The sequence below is a fragment of the Dermacentor andersoni genome, chromosome 8 (genome assembly GCF_023375885.2).
Source record: "Dermacentor andersoni chromosome 8, qqDerAnde1_hic_scaffold, whole genome shotgun sequence".
In the NCBI taxonomy this organism is placed as follows: Eukaryota; Metazoa; Arthropoda; class Arachnida; order Ixodida; family Ixodidae; genus Dermacentor; species Dermacentor andersoni.
This window is the reverse complement of record NC_092821.1, coordinates 141,496,959-141,508,970: the sequence shown is the minus strand read 5'-3', so window position 1 is coordinate 141,508,970 and position 12,012 is coordinate 141,496,959. Positions and strand designations below refer to the sequence as shown.

Here is a 12,012-nt window from a genome sequence, read left to right as displayed (position 1 = left end):
AAATTTAGCGAGCGAGAAAAGCGTGGGCGGCTATATCGAGTATAGCAGGAGTGCGTTGAAATCTAAGCCCGCAGATGCTCAATACTTTTCCTGTGTACATAACGACAATTTTACAAGTCAAGGTTGCCGTAAGTTATACAAGAAATTGCATGTAAACATTTTAAAGTGTAATGCGTATGTGTCTTTTATCTCAAAACTTAAAAATAGACTTCTCGCACAGTGGAGGAACATAAAAACCCGCTTTGTGTTCTTAAAGTTTCTTGTGGCCGCTCTCTCGCTGCTGTTATCTCGCGAGTCTTGCGGAACGCCGCACGCCAAATATAGCGAGTGCTCAAAGAAGTTTGCCGTTTGACTGCAGAATAATATTTTTTTTTTAATGATGCAGATCTACATATGCTCAAACACTCTGTACGCGCACATTAAGAACAGCATTGGGTGCGAGCGATAGACCTAGATCACTTCAAGGATTTTTCAAATGAAGTCTCGAGCAGATATTGGAGATCGCGTTTCAGAGATGGCTCAAAATCTGCAGAAGTTACATAACGGTTAGAAACGTCGAGAATGCTCTGCGCCAGGTGCCACGCGTTTCTCTCCCGCTCAACCAAGGTTTATTGTATACTCTCGTGTTTAATACTCGTAGCTCTAGGATTTCACTTTTCAGGGCCTAGCATCGGTATCTACACTGGGTTACTGTGTTACTGACATTCAAGCCTACATGCTATATACGGGCAGTTAATTACCAAGGAAAGTCAATTACCCAGGACATTCATGCAGCTTCATTGAGAAAATACCACGAAGACAAAAAAAAGGAAATACTGGTCTACTCGGCTTTCACAAAGTGTCACCTCGACGCGACACTTTACACTCGATACGATTAAAAAAAAAAAAAAAGAAACGTCACAAGGTGGCTCGCTGTGTCACGGGAGGATTGTGCACACCATCTTCCGTATCGTCACGTGGACGTGCCTCATACATCGGACAAACAGATACGGCCTGGAAATTTCGCTGAAAGCGTTCGCGACCGCTGACGCTGTAGAGAGAGACAGAAGAAAGGGGAGAAGGCAGGGAAGGTTAACCAGATGGCGGGTAGATCCGGTTTTCTACCCTATGTACGCTGGGAAGAGAGGGGAGGGGGAGCTAAAGTGATAGCAAAGTAGAGATAAAGAAAGAAAGGAACATAGACATACAATCAACAGTCAAATACCGTCACTACATAGCACGGTAGCACTTGCAGCACTATAAGCATCCGTTCAGGCTACAGCCGCTCGTCCAATTCTGACGCATGTAGAGCATGTACACACACTCACATCGCGGTATGATTCCCAGACCGAGCGAGCAGAACGCTGCCCCGGCGAACAGCGCGGGCACGGCCCGGCGCCTTCGGAACCAGCGCACGGTGCCGTAGCAGAGGACCACGGCCAGCACCTCGCCCACTCCCGCGAGCAGAAAGGCCACGTAGGGGTCTCCGCCCAGGTTGGTCATGGACAGCTGGATGCCGTAATACACGGCACCGCAGGACACACTGCGACGAAAAGACAGGGCCGAGGCGTGGCTTAATCGTGTTATTAGACACACTACTATAGCCTTAAAGCATATATCGTTTGGTGCGCGTTATACCTACGTGTGCTGTAAGGTCAGTGTTGCGTACGATTTCGAGCCTTGTTTTGTGATGTACCAAGCTATCGTAGCTGGTCTCGGCACTGTAGCGGAGGCCAGTTCGTGGTGGGAGACGGGAGTGATCCACGTCGCACCTGGTGGAGCTTGCGGCCAGCTCCAGGTACAGGTTTAGCCTGTGTAAACGCCACCCCAGCCCAAAGCCTCTTGGACACTAAACTTCCTCCGCCCTAGTATACAGTGATGATCAAGCAGCCCTCAGAGGTGATCTCCGCCTGCCCTCGCTGCAGAAGCTTTCAGTTTTTTGCACGCACCCTAAGTGAGTGAGTGAGTGAGTGAGGGAGGGAGGGAGGGAGGGAGGGAGAAAATCGCCTGTGGCAGATGGCGGAACTGTTGTTTGAGCTAGATTATACTCGCGCGAGAAATCTGAGTGCATGGTAGTCTAATCAACACAAGCTCGATAATTAACTTTTAATTAACTATATTACGGTACACATTGCCATTAACGAAATGTATAGCCACTGAGTTCGCAAGGCATAGCCACTTGGAACGACTTCTAAGGATCGCACAGATTTCGAGACATGTGCAGTGAAACTTGCGGCGAAAATGCAATATTGTTTTACTTACTATTTTAACAAACCTCTGCTTTTCGCAATGAAGCACAAGAGTAACTGGAATGACTATGTATTTTGTTGCCTACTTCGGGAAATAATGTCCCGTAAAAGGTGTCACATCTTGAAAATTTCTTCCAATTGGATACCGCCTTGAGAACTCCCCTACTACAATTTGTAAATTGCAATATGTCGCGTAAAGTAATTAATTAAACATGTAATTAGTTATATCTGTTAAATTGTCGATTATGCATTTCTATTTCTCGTGCGAGTGAAATCCACCTCTCCGTATATAATCCAGCTCAATAACTAAAGTTATGCGATCTCTCACAGGCGATTTTTAAAAATTCGGTACGGTATAAGAACTAAGGCACTAACCGTGCTTGACGATTATCTACGTCATGCGAATCATTGTTGAAAGGTGTATACGACGCAAATATGTGCGAACAGGGGCGACGACGGCACGACGGCGATGGCGTGACAACGAGGTCGTGACGACAACGCGATGCCTATGTCTGAGTGACGCCGAAGGGATTACGACGACGGCTTGACAACGATGACACGACGACGACCTTATGACGAAGACCACGTGACGGGAAAGATGTCACAACAATGGGTTGATAACACTGCAATTGCTACGCCAAAATTACGACCATGGAATGACCGCGATGGCATGATGGCGACATTTTGATGACAAAGCGATGTTGACAATGGCATGACGACGATGGAACGATGACGATGGTGTGACAACAAGGTCGAGACGACAACGCGGTGCCAATGCCTGAGTGACGCCGAAGGGATGAAGACGAAATCTTTACGACAACGGCTTGACAACGACTACACGACGACGACTTTATGACGTGACGAGAAAGATGTTACAACAATGGGTTGATAACACTCCAATCGCTACAACAAAATGACGACCATGGAATGGCCACGACGGCATGAAGGCGACATTCTGATGACGACGCGATGTTGACAATGGCATGACGACGATGGAACGATGACGACGGCTAGAAGACGGTGTGATGAAGACAACATGGCAAAGCAGTGACAGCAACAGAATGAAAACAACGCAAAGATGACGATGACATGGAAATGAAAAATTGATCACAATGTCCATGTGCGCATTGAAGTAATGATGACAGCATGACAACGACGGCATGTTTCTGTTGGGGCCCACGTCGTCACTCACGTGCATCTCCTGCCGCCGCGGGCCTCTTAAATTCGCACTGTATCCGGTGTCTGTTGTGAGGATGCGTGACTCTCACGCGTCCCCTGATATGTTGTTTTCTCGCATAGCTTCCGTCTCCTGTAATCCGGCTTCGCCGCGTGGCTTTACTGCGGCGGTCGGTATGCTTGCAGGGTAGTACGAGAGATGTCGCGAGTGTTGCTCTGCTAACGCCACCTTACGGCCGGGTTACTTAGGCGCAAAACGATAAGGGCTCTTCCTCTTTGGCTCGGGCTCGGCAAGCGGCGCGGACGTTCTGCGCGTGCGCCGATCCATGCTTCTGCGCGACCGTCTCGCGAGGCCTTCCCCGGAATGGAGGAACACGATCATTCGAACGCGCCACCGTTCGCGTGAGCGTACGCGCGAACGACCAGGCGTTGGTGTCCAACATGGGGCGAACATATTCGCTCGTTAAGCGGGAGACACATGGTGCGATTTTGGGTGCGATCGGTCGTACGACCATTCGCATCGGCAGCCGCACTCAACAGGTTTTCAACCAAATCCGCCGCACGCGGCGCCGAATCGCACGCCCCGCATGCGACCAACTCGCTGAATATTGTCGTACGACTGCCGCATCGGTCGGGCGGCCGCAGCCAATGACAGCGCCGGTAGCGCGAACGTCACGGCCACGTAGACCCGACGGGGCGGGGCCGGCGAGCAAGCGCCTCGCCGCTCCGATGTCTGTTTTTTTTTTCTCCCTGGTCGAAACGAAGGCCTTTTTCGCCGGTGACGGCGGCACATAAATAAGCTGCAATTTGTTTCTGACACGAAATAACTGATAGAATAAAGTGGCCTCGAAAGAGTGCATGTTATAAAACGTTGTGCGATATAGTAAATAGTTGGCGTGATTTGCAATCGGACGCGGTCAGCGCAGATGCGCCAGCAATCGTCTATACGAAGCGGCTCGCCTGACTGGCGTGTTTACTCATCGCTACTAACGGCACCGAGAAAACTAACCGTATTTTCGCTTAAGAGAAACATAAATGTTCAGGCATTGATTGTGCTGATGAATTGAGGCGCTTTATTACGAGCTGCGGACGCATCGGCATGGGCCCTCGTCCTCGGATAGACGGCCGGCGAGCTAGGCCTACGCAGTCTCCCAGCGATCGCAAGCTCGCCTGGCATGCTCGTTCGCTTCCGTCGGCGCCAATGAAATCAAATATGCTGCAAATTAAGCGTACGATAACTGTGTACACGTTGTGCCGACTAACATAGACGCTTCGTTATACGAGCTGCAAGCGATCGTGTCACAAGCGCCACCAGTGTCGGATTCGATGGCAGAGCGAGCTGTGCCTGCCGGCTCCTATAGCCATCGGCGGCTGTCAAAGGAGCCGTTACTGCTGACGCGGCCTTGCGGAAACAAGTCTACAGTGCTTGCATAGGCGTGTTTATATTGTCATCGTTTGTTTCAAACAAGAGAGCTGTGCAAATACGTTTGCTTTCACTTTCCGTTCGAAGTTGCGCAGCATTCCGAGCTTCCACGCAGGGGCGCCGGTTCTGGGCGGAGCTACCCGCCGCTCGGTCATTCGTACCATGTGTCCCGAATCGCCGCATGCGGCAAGTCGCACACGACGCGCCGTACGACAGATCGCACGGAAAATCGCACCATGTGTCTCCCGCTTTATCCGGTCGCGGTGAGTCGGGCTTCCGCGATTTGTCGCGCGCCCATCGGCATGTTTTGTGGATAGCAACTCGGCTAGCAGGCATTGATCTATGAAAGGTGCAATAAGTGCCCTTGTGATTGTTTGCACTACTGTGTTGTCGTTCCTTTGTCCCAAGAGCACGGGTGAGAACCCCACACTGTTTGCACTATGTCCGGTGGCTTTTGGAGTTGCGCTATATCGGGGATCGGCCCACATTAGCGGAGACAGAATTTGCGCGTCCTTGCGCGTGCACTGACATTGGCTCCGACTAGACAAAGAAATTATTCACATATTTTTTTTTCTTTTAAAGGAAACACATGGCATATCTAAGGAAGTTCGGCAGCAAACTACAGTTGGTGACTAAATATACTGTGCCATATACACCGCATTCTCAGCATGCATTCTATAAGTTAATTTGGATGCAGCTGCACCAGTCCAATCACGTTCGCTCATTTCCGTCACGTGTAAGCGTATAGGCGAAATGTCGGCGTCTCTCGGGAACAATCGCAGCACGCAAGGCAAGTTCTGTGCGGTTGTATTGGTGGAGCTATACAGTGCTCAAACCTTAAGCCTAGCATTGAGTATAGTCAAGCTCGTGCCGGCCAACAGTATGTGGCTCGTCTCTTTCAGTGTTGCGCACATATGCAACACGTGAGCCATAACAAAAATACGACGCCCAGAAATTGCGAAGTGTTTCCAGCGTACATTTCAATTGTATATGTATATGCGTCCCGCACTCACCAGCTGTAGACGAGGATGACGCTGTACCGCCGGACCCTGGGCAGTCTCACGAGGTCCAGGTAGCGAACCCTCTCTGCTTCTTCGTTCTCCTGGGGACGGTCACGTGGGGCAACCGGAGGTTACAGAACATTGCCTCATTTATCGCCATCGACACATGCATCGATCGACGGCTCTGACAATTGCACAACGCGCCGCAACAAATTAAACTCTGGGGTGTTACGATCCCCGAAACCAAGATACGATTACGAGACAGGCCGAAAAGGATGGCGGTGCACTCCGGATAAATTAGACCCCCTGGGCTTTCCTTCACGTCCACCCAATGCACGGTAAGCGGGCGTTTTTTCATTTCGTCCCCCGTCGGAATGCGGTCGCAGCGGCCGCGGGATTCGCTCCCGCGTCTTTGGGCGCATCGCAGCGCAAACATAAAGCCGCTACGCCACCACGGCAAGTCACGTGCCGTAACCTGTATCGTCTCTTCAAACGTGGGCTGTTACCTAGTTACATGCCCAGTTATCCAAGCTGGCGGCAAAGACATTCATTTAAGAACGCCACATTACCAGTGGCCCAGTGGCGTAGCCAGAAATTTCATTCGGGGGGGGGGCTCACGTTGCAGGTGGACCTCCTCCTTAAGAGGAAACAATAGGTCGGATGCTCCTATTTAAATACATGTAGAAAGAGAATTCGTTTTTCTCGGCAACCAGTGCACCAAATTTGACGAGATTTGTTGCATTTAAAAGAAAAACTTAAATTCTAGCGACTGTTTGTTTCGAATTTTCGATTTAGGTCGTCAATATGTTATTGAAAAGTGGCAAAAATCGAAAATTTTCAGAAAACGAAACAATTAAGTTTACAACTCTGTAAATCAGCATTGAAAATTGATATCACAGTTCTGTGAATTGCACATAATAGTACATCTACAGCGGACAAAATTGATTTGTTACACATGAGTCTTAAAAATTAAGTATTATGGAAATACGGCTTTGCAGAACCCTTGGACATAACATAACCAATTCACGTAAGATACCAATTGACATATCGAATTTTTCCGCTTTGAATGGTGTAATGGATGCCGTTTACAGAACCGCGATATCTCTCCTTGATGATGAGCTATTAATATTTAAACTACGTGATTCAATTTTTTTCCAACTTTCGAATTTTTCAAAACATTTTAAACAAAGTTCAGGCCCTAAATCGAAATTCCGCTTCCAACAGACACTAGAATTTAACATACTCTCTGAAATGCAACAAATTTTATTAAAAGCGATTCAGGAGTTATCTCAGAAAACCGTTTCTGCGTTTTACATGTATCTGGATAGGCCGCGTCGGAGTTGGGCCCGAGCTAAAACTTTCTCTTAAACAATTTGCCTAGGGATCAAATACACGAATAATAACTGCATTGCCATTGCCAAAGATGCTGCAAACGAAGTGTTGAACGCTACGCACTGTCAATACAAGTATTATATGTATTTGTTTACAAAAGAATATACTCGTATGTGCCAAAAATTGTGCCTAACATAACTGATGTCAATGCTTCCATGTATTTTGTCTATTTAATAAGTAAATAAAATATCTCACGAACTTTAGAACTGCATCAGTTCGAAGCCAGCAAAGCAGTGCATGCCGCTGATATGAAAAATGTAAAGGCCATGAAATGAACAAGTTGAGGACAAATATGTTAATGACACTTTGTCATTCAAGATCCTTGTTTACATTCTTGTACATATGCAACGGCCAGTGAAAACTCTTAATGACGCTGCCATTTGTTCCAATGTATTACGCAGCAGCAGCTGTCACCGGTCGTGTATCTTGAGTAATTGCACCGAAATTATAGTTGCAACAGAGGCCACGTATAACAAGCAGGAGTTCTGCAGAATATACGAGGGCGAGTCAAATGAAAGTGAGCCAATGCGTATAAGAAACGGGGTACTTTAATGAAAAGTAGCCCCCATGAGCATTTAGACATTTGTCCCATTGACTAAAGAGTCGCGCAATTCCCATCTCATAGAGCTTCTTGGGTTGCTGCTTCAAAACGTCTGCAACTGACTTTACGACATCGTCCGAGACGAATCTGGTTCCCTTGAGCTGTTTTTTCGGTTGCCCCAAAATGTGCAAGTCGCAAGGCGACAGGTCTGAGCTGTATGGCGGATGTTGCAGCGTTTCCCGCTTGAACTTTGCCAGTTTTGTATTAACCACATCAGCGACGTGGGAACGGGCATTTTCGTGGAACAAGATGACCCCATTCGTAAATTTTCCACGTAGTTTGTTCTTGATTGCGACACGCAGCCGATCCGGCGTTTCACAATATCGGAAACAATTGATAGTTTCTCAAGATTTAGCAAATTCTATCAGTAATGGCCCCTGACGATCGAAAAATAAAAGTCAACAACACCCTTCTGGCGGAAATGGCGGCCTTTGCTTTCTTTGGGGAAGGTGAATTTGAATGTCTCCATTGTAAGCTTTGCCGTCGTGTTTCAGGCTCTTAGAAGTGGCATGATGGTTCGTCTCCGATCACAATTGCAGACAAGAAATCGTCACCTTTATTGTGATACCGGATCAGATGAGCAAAGGCAGCGCTAATCTCCTCCGTATTCTGGCGGTGGTTCAAAATCTTGCGCATCCATTGCGCACACAAGAGCCGATAGCCGAGATGTTCATGAATTATGGCGTGAACGAAACCGTGACTGATGTTCACACGCTCTGCCAGTTCATCGATGCTTATCCTCCGTTCTTGTCTCATCAGCTCATCAACCTTTGCAATTTTGTTAAGGGTGATTGCACGATGGCTTTGGCCCGGTCTCGGATCATCTTTGCAAATTTCACGTCCTTCTTCGAAGCGTTTGTTCCAACGCTGCACAGTGGCTAATGAAATGCAATGTTAAATGTACACGGCAGCCATATGGCGACTAATTTCTTTTTGGGAAACACCTTCAGCTGTCAAAAACCTGACGGCACCACGCTGCTCAACTTCTGGAGAGTCCATTACGGCACGCAACCATGTCCAACCCAGTGTATGAGAGCATTAAAGAACATTTACCCTCACATCTGCGTGTCACTCTTGTAAATGAGAGATGCCTGTGTGCTACGCGCAGGCCTTGCAGATAATGAACAGAACCATAATTGCACGGGGTGGGTAGGCTCACTTTCATTTGACTCGCCCTCGTACATTAGAAATGCGAAGATGCAATGGAATATACAAATGCGAAGATACAGCTTGATAAATGGCAAAAAAGTGCCACTGGAACCGAAGTTCACTGCACGTATACACAAAACCTCGCAACAAGATATTTAAACATACGTATAAGTAAGTCTCCAATAAATCTACGTATCTAAGAAGAATTCACGGTATATAATGCGTCAAACAAGGCAAATAAACATGTTGCGCAATCACAGATTCACAGAATCCTAGATCCTGCCCCCATTCCATCCACTCCCCCCGATGTATCGCGCGCGACGGAAGGCGGCGCGCTTACTCCTCACTTTTCTCCCTTGCGCACACAAGACTGAGCCACTATCGTCGGCTCACCCATTCCCCCCCTCCACGCTTTCACTCGCACATACAGCATGCGGCGCGGGGTCACGATGTTATCGCACTTCGACTTTATGCGGAACATGAGGGCGACGGCGACGGCAGGAATGCACCTAGAGTGTCCATATAATTGCTATCGCAATAATATAATAAGACTATCCGGCAGCTGAAGCGTCCCATGGCCCATTACTTTCCGCAAAAGAAGTAACAAAATAGCACTTTCACCATGCGACAATTCGCTGCACCACAACAACGCTTTTTCTTTTCCTTTTGTGGGGCGGCGGCACCGTAATGAAAAAAAAAACGCGAAGTATGTTGGTCACAATAGAATGCCTACTTTGGGCAACTGATATGGCTATTAAAGGAATATCGAAGAAAACACGAGACGCTTGGTCCACCAAGAACCATGCGCATACTGCTCGGTATCCTACACCGGCGAGACAAGACTTTCTGGAGAGGTTGCGCTCAAGTGAACGCGCTGCAATCCGTCGAGTCCCCACAGTGATGGCGGCTAGCGACCATTGTTTCTTTTTCTCGTCTGCTAGCTAGAAAGCGTCCAAAGCTCTGCCAGGCGAAAATGCACTCGGCCAGATAAAAGCGAACTCGCACCGAAGGGCGCCGCGCGGTGGTCGGGGCAACACGAGAAAAACGCATGCGCTCTGACTGGCTCTGGCGGCGCGCGGGTAGGGGAGCGTGCACAAAAAAATTGAAGGAGCTCAATGTGTCCTCGCGATTAAAGGTCAAAGTAGAAAAAATAAATAAGAACGTAGTTGCCTTGGCTGGCTTTAGTGTCTTCACTGGATGCTTTGGCGCAGGTGATAAAAAAATATACTTTTTTTTTATGTGGCATGACGGCACGAATGAACTACCACAACGCTTCGTCTCATCGGGCCTCGCTACGGGCTTTGTCAACTTGTCTGATAGCGTGGTCATTTGGCTTGTCTCGTTGTATGGCCCGATGTGCGACTTTGGAAAAGTCAATGCACCTTTGGCATCAAATATTTATGGGAGCATTAAACTTACAAAGTTCCGCAATTGAAAATCTAAAGCACATGTTTGGAAATGTCAATGCACCTTTCACATCAAAAGTTTATGAGAACTTTATACCCATAAAGTTTCGGAATTGATATCCACGCGCTCCGTAAATTCCATGATAGAGTGTAGATTCCGCGGCCTCTGCGAAATGCCGCGGCGAGCCCGTTCGCCATGAAAACATCCTTGAAACTTTGTGCTCGGATGGGGCTGCTTGCGTTATGTGACTCCCAGTGCGTGGGCGTTGCCACGAAATTCAGCCCGAGTTCGCAATTTTCGCGGTGAAATGGCTTTTCGAGCGTGAAAAAGACGCTCTAGACAAAATCCAGAATGATTTCCGGCGCCGAGGGTTGCTTTTGTCGGCGGTGCATGGACAGCACGAAAAAATTTCGGGGGGGGCTGAAGCCCCATAAGCCCCCCCCCCCCCCCCCCCCCCCTGGCTACGCCCCTGCAGTGGCCCATGCCTTTACCCAAGTTGGCCGCAAAGGCATTACAGGTCCTATAGCTTATATATAACGAGTATCCGAAAGAGAAAGCGCCTTCACCACCCAGTGTTTTCCGCCGTCAAACCGACCGACCGACCGACCGACCGACGTGCCCCTGAGCCAATGTACACCCACCAACCGATCGATCTACCACGCAGCTAGCCAGTTATAACGAAACCATACGGTTGGCTGTTTAGCTGTTTAACTAGTTATTTCGACGCCAGTCGGACGTTCTAAAGGCGGAGAATCTGTTTCAATGGCTGTGCATGCCGCAGGTCCACATCGAACAGTAAAGCTTCGCTACTGAAACAGAGTGAGCGGCCGACTGACCAACGTGCAGTTAGCTAGCCAACTCGCCATCTTGGAGGATTTATCGCGATGTGAGCAAGTCTTATTTTTTTCGTTTCTTTTTTCTCTTAGAGCCGCTGCGAAGAGTGTACTACGCACCCCACCTGCAATATCTTCTTTCGCAGTTGCCGCAGCGTTGAGTCCAGTTCCTGGATCTCGATGCCGTTTGCCGAGGCCGCACGCAGGATAACGCCGGCGGCCTCGTTCATCCTGTCGGTGGCCACCAGCCACCGGGGCGACTCCGGCAGGTACCTGCGTGGTATACAGAGTCCAGACTTAACTAAAACAGAGAGGGTGTCACGTTTCGCGTGTCCTTAGTATAAGGGCGCGATAGGAAGAGTTGTCCATAGCAGGATAATATAGCTGTATAGTTCTCCATCGTGTGTGTGTGCGGGGGGGGGGGGGGGGGGCGTGCGTGCGTTCGCGCTACCGTACAAACAGCCGAAAGCCTTATTCATTATGAGGGAGACACGGAGAAAAATATCACCGCCAAAGCACTCCGTAGAGATGGTTAACCAGCGAAGCTGGAACGTGCGGCCCCGGTGTTTATCACTGCGTTAATTCCGACGGTTCATTAAACGACGGCTTGGTAGGCTGCCGGATCCTCGGTACGCTGTTGCTGTTGGCGCTCGGCTGCACGGGCCTGTTATTGTGCCCGGGCTGCGGCATCGGTAAGGCGTAGGGCTGCTCCTTCCCGGTACTGCTCGCGGCATTTCTGATCGAAAGCTGCCTGCTCCTCAGGAGTACGTATATGACGCGTGGCCTAACCATTTCGGAGCCA

At 48.8% G+C, this 12,012-nt stretch overlaps 1 protein-coding gene across 4 annotated transcripts in view; it reads right to left on the bottom strand.

Annotated features, from left to right (window-relative positions):
- The window catches only part of LOC126525867 (solute carrier family 22 member 3-like), a 39,373-nt gene that overhangs the window by 4,433 nt on the left and 22,928 nt on the right, over positions 1–12,012 (bottom strand). For 3 of the 4 annotated variants that reach the window (XM_072289986.1, XM_055067900.2, XM_055067901.2), the window contains 4 exons: positions 11,336–11,483; positions 5,841–5,929; positions 1,622–1,790; positions 1,308–1,522 (listed from right to left, as the gene is read on the bottom strand). In XM_072289986.1, coding sequence (XP_072146087.1) covers positions 1,308–1,522; positions 1,622–1,790; positions 5,841–5,929; positions 11,336–11,483 — 621 coding nt within the window. The remainder of the gene's footprint in view (positions 1–1,307; positions 1,523–1,621; positions 1,791–5,840; positions 5,930–11,335; positions 11,484–12,012) is intronic. The other variant, XM_055067902.2, reaches the window with a different exon arrangement.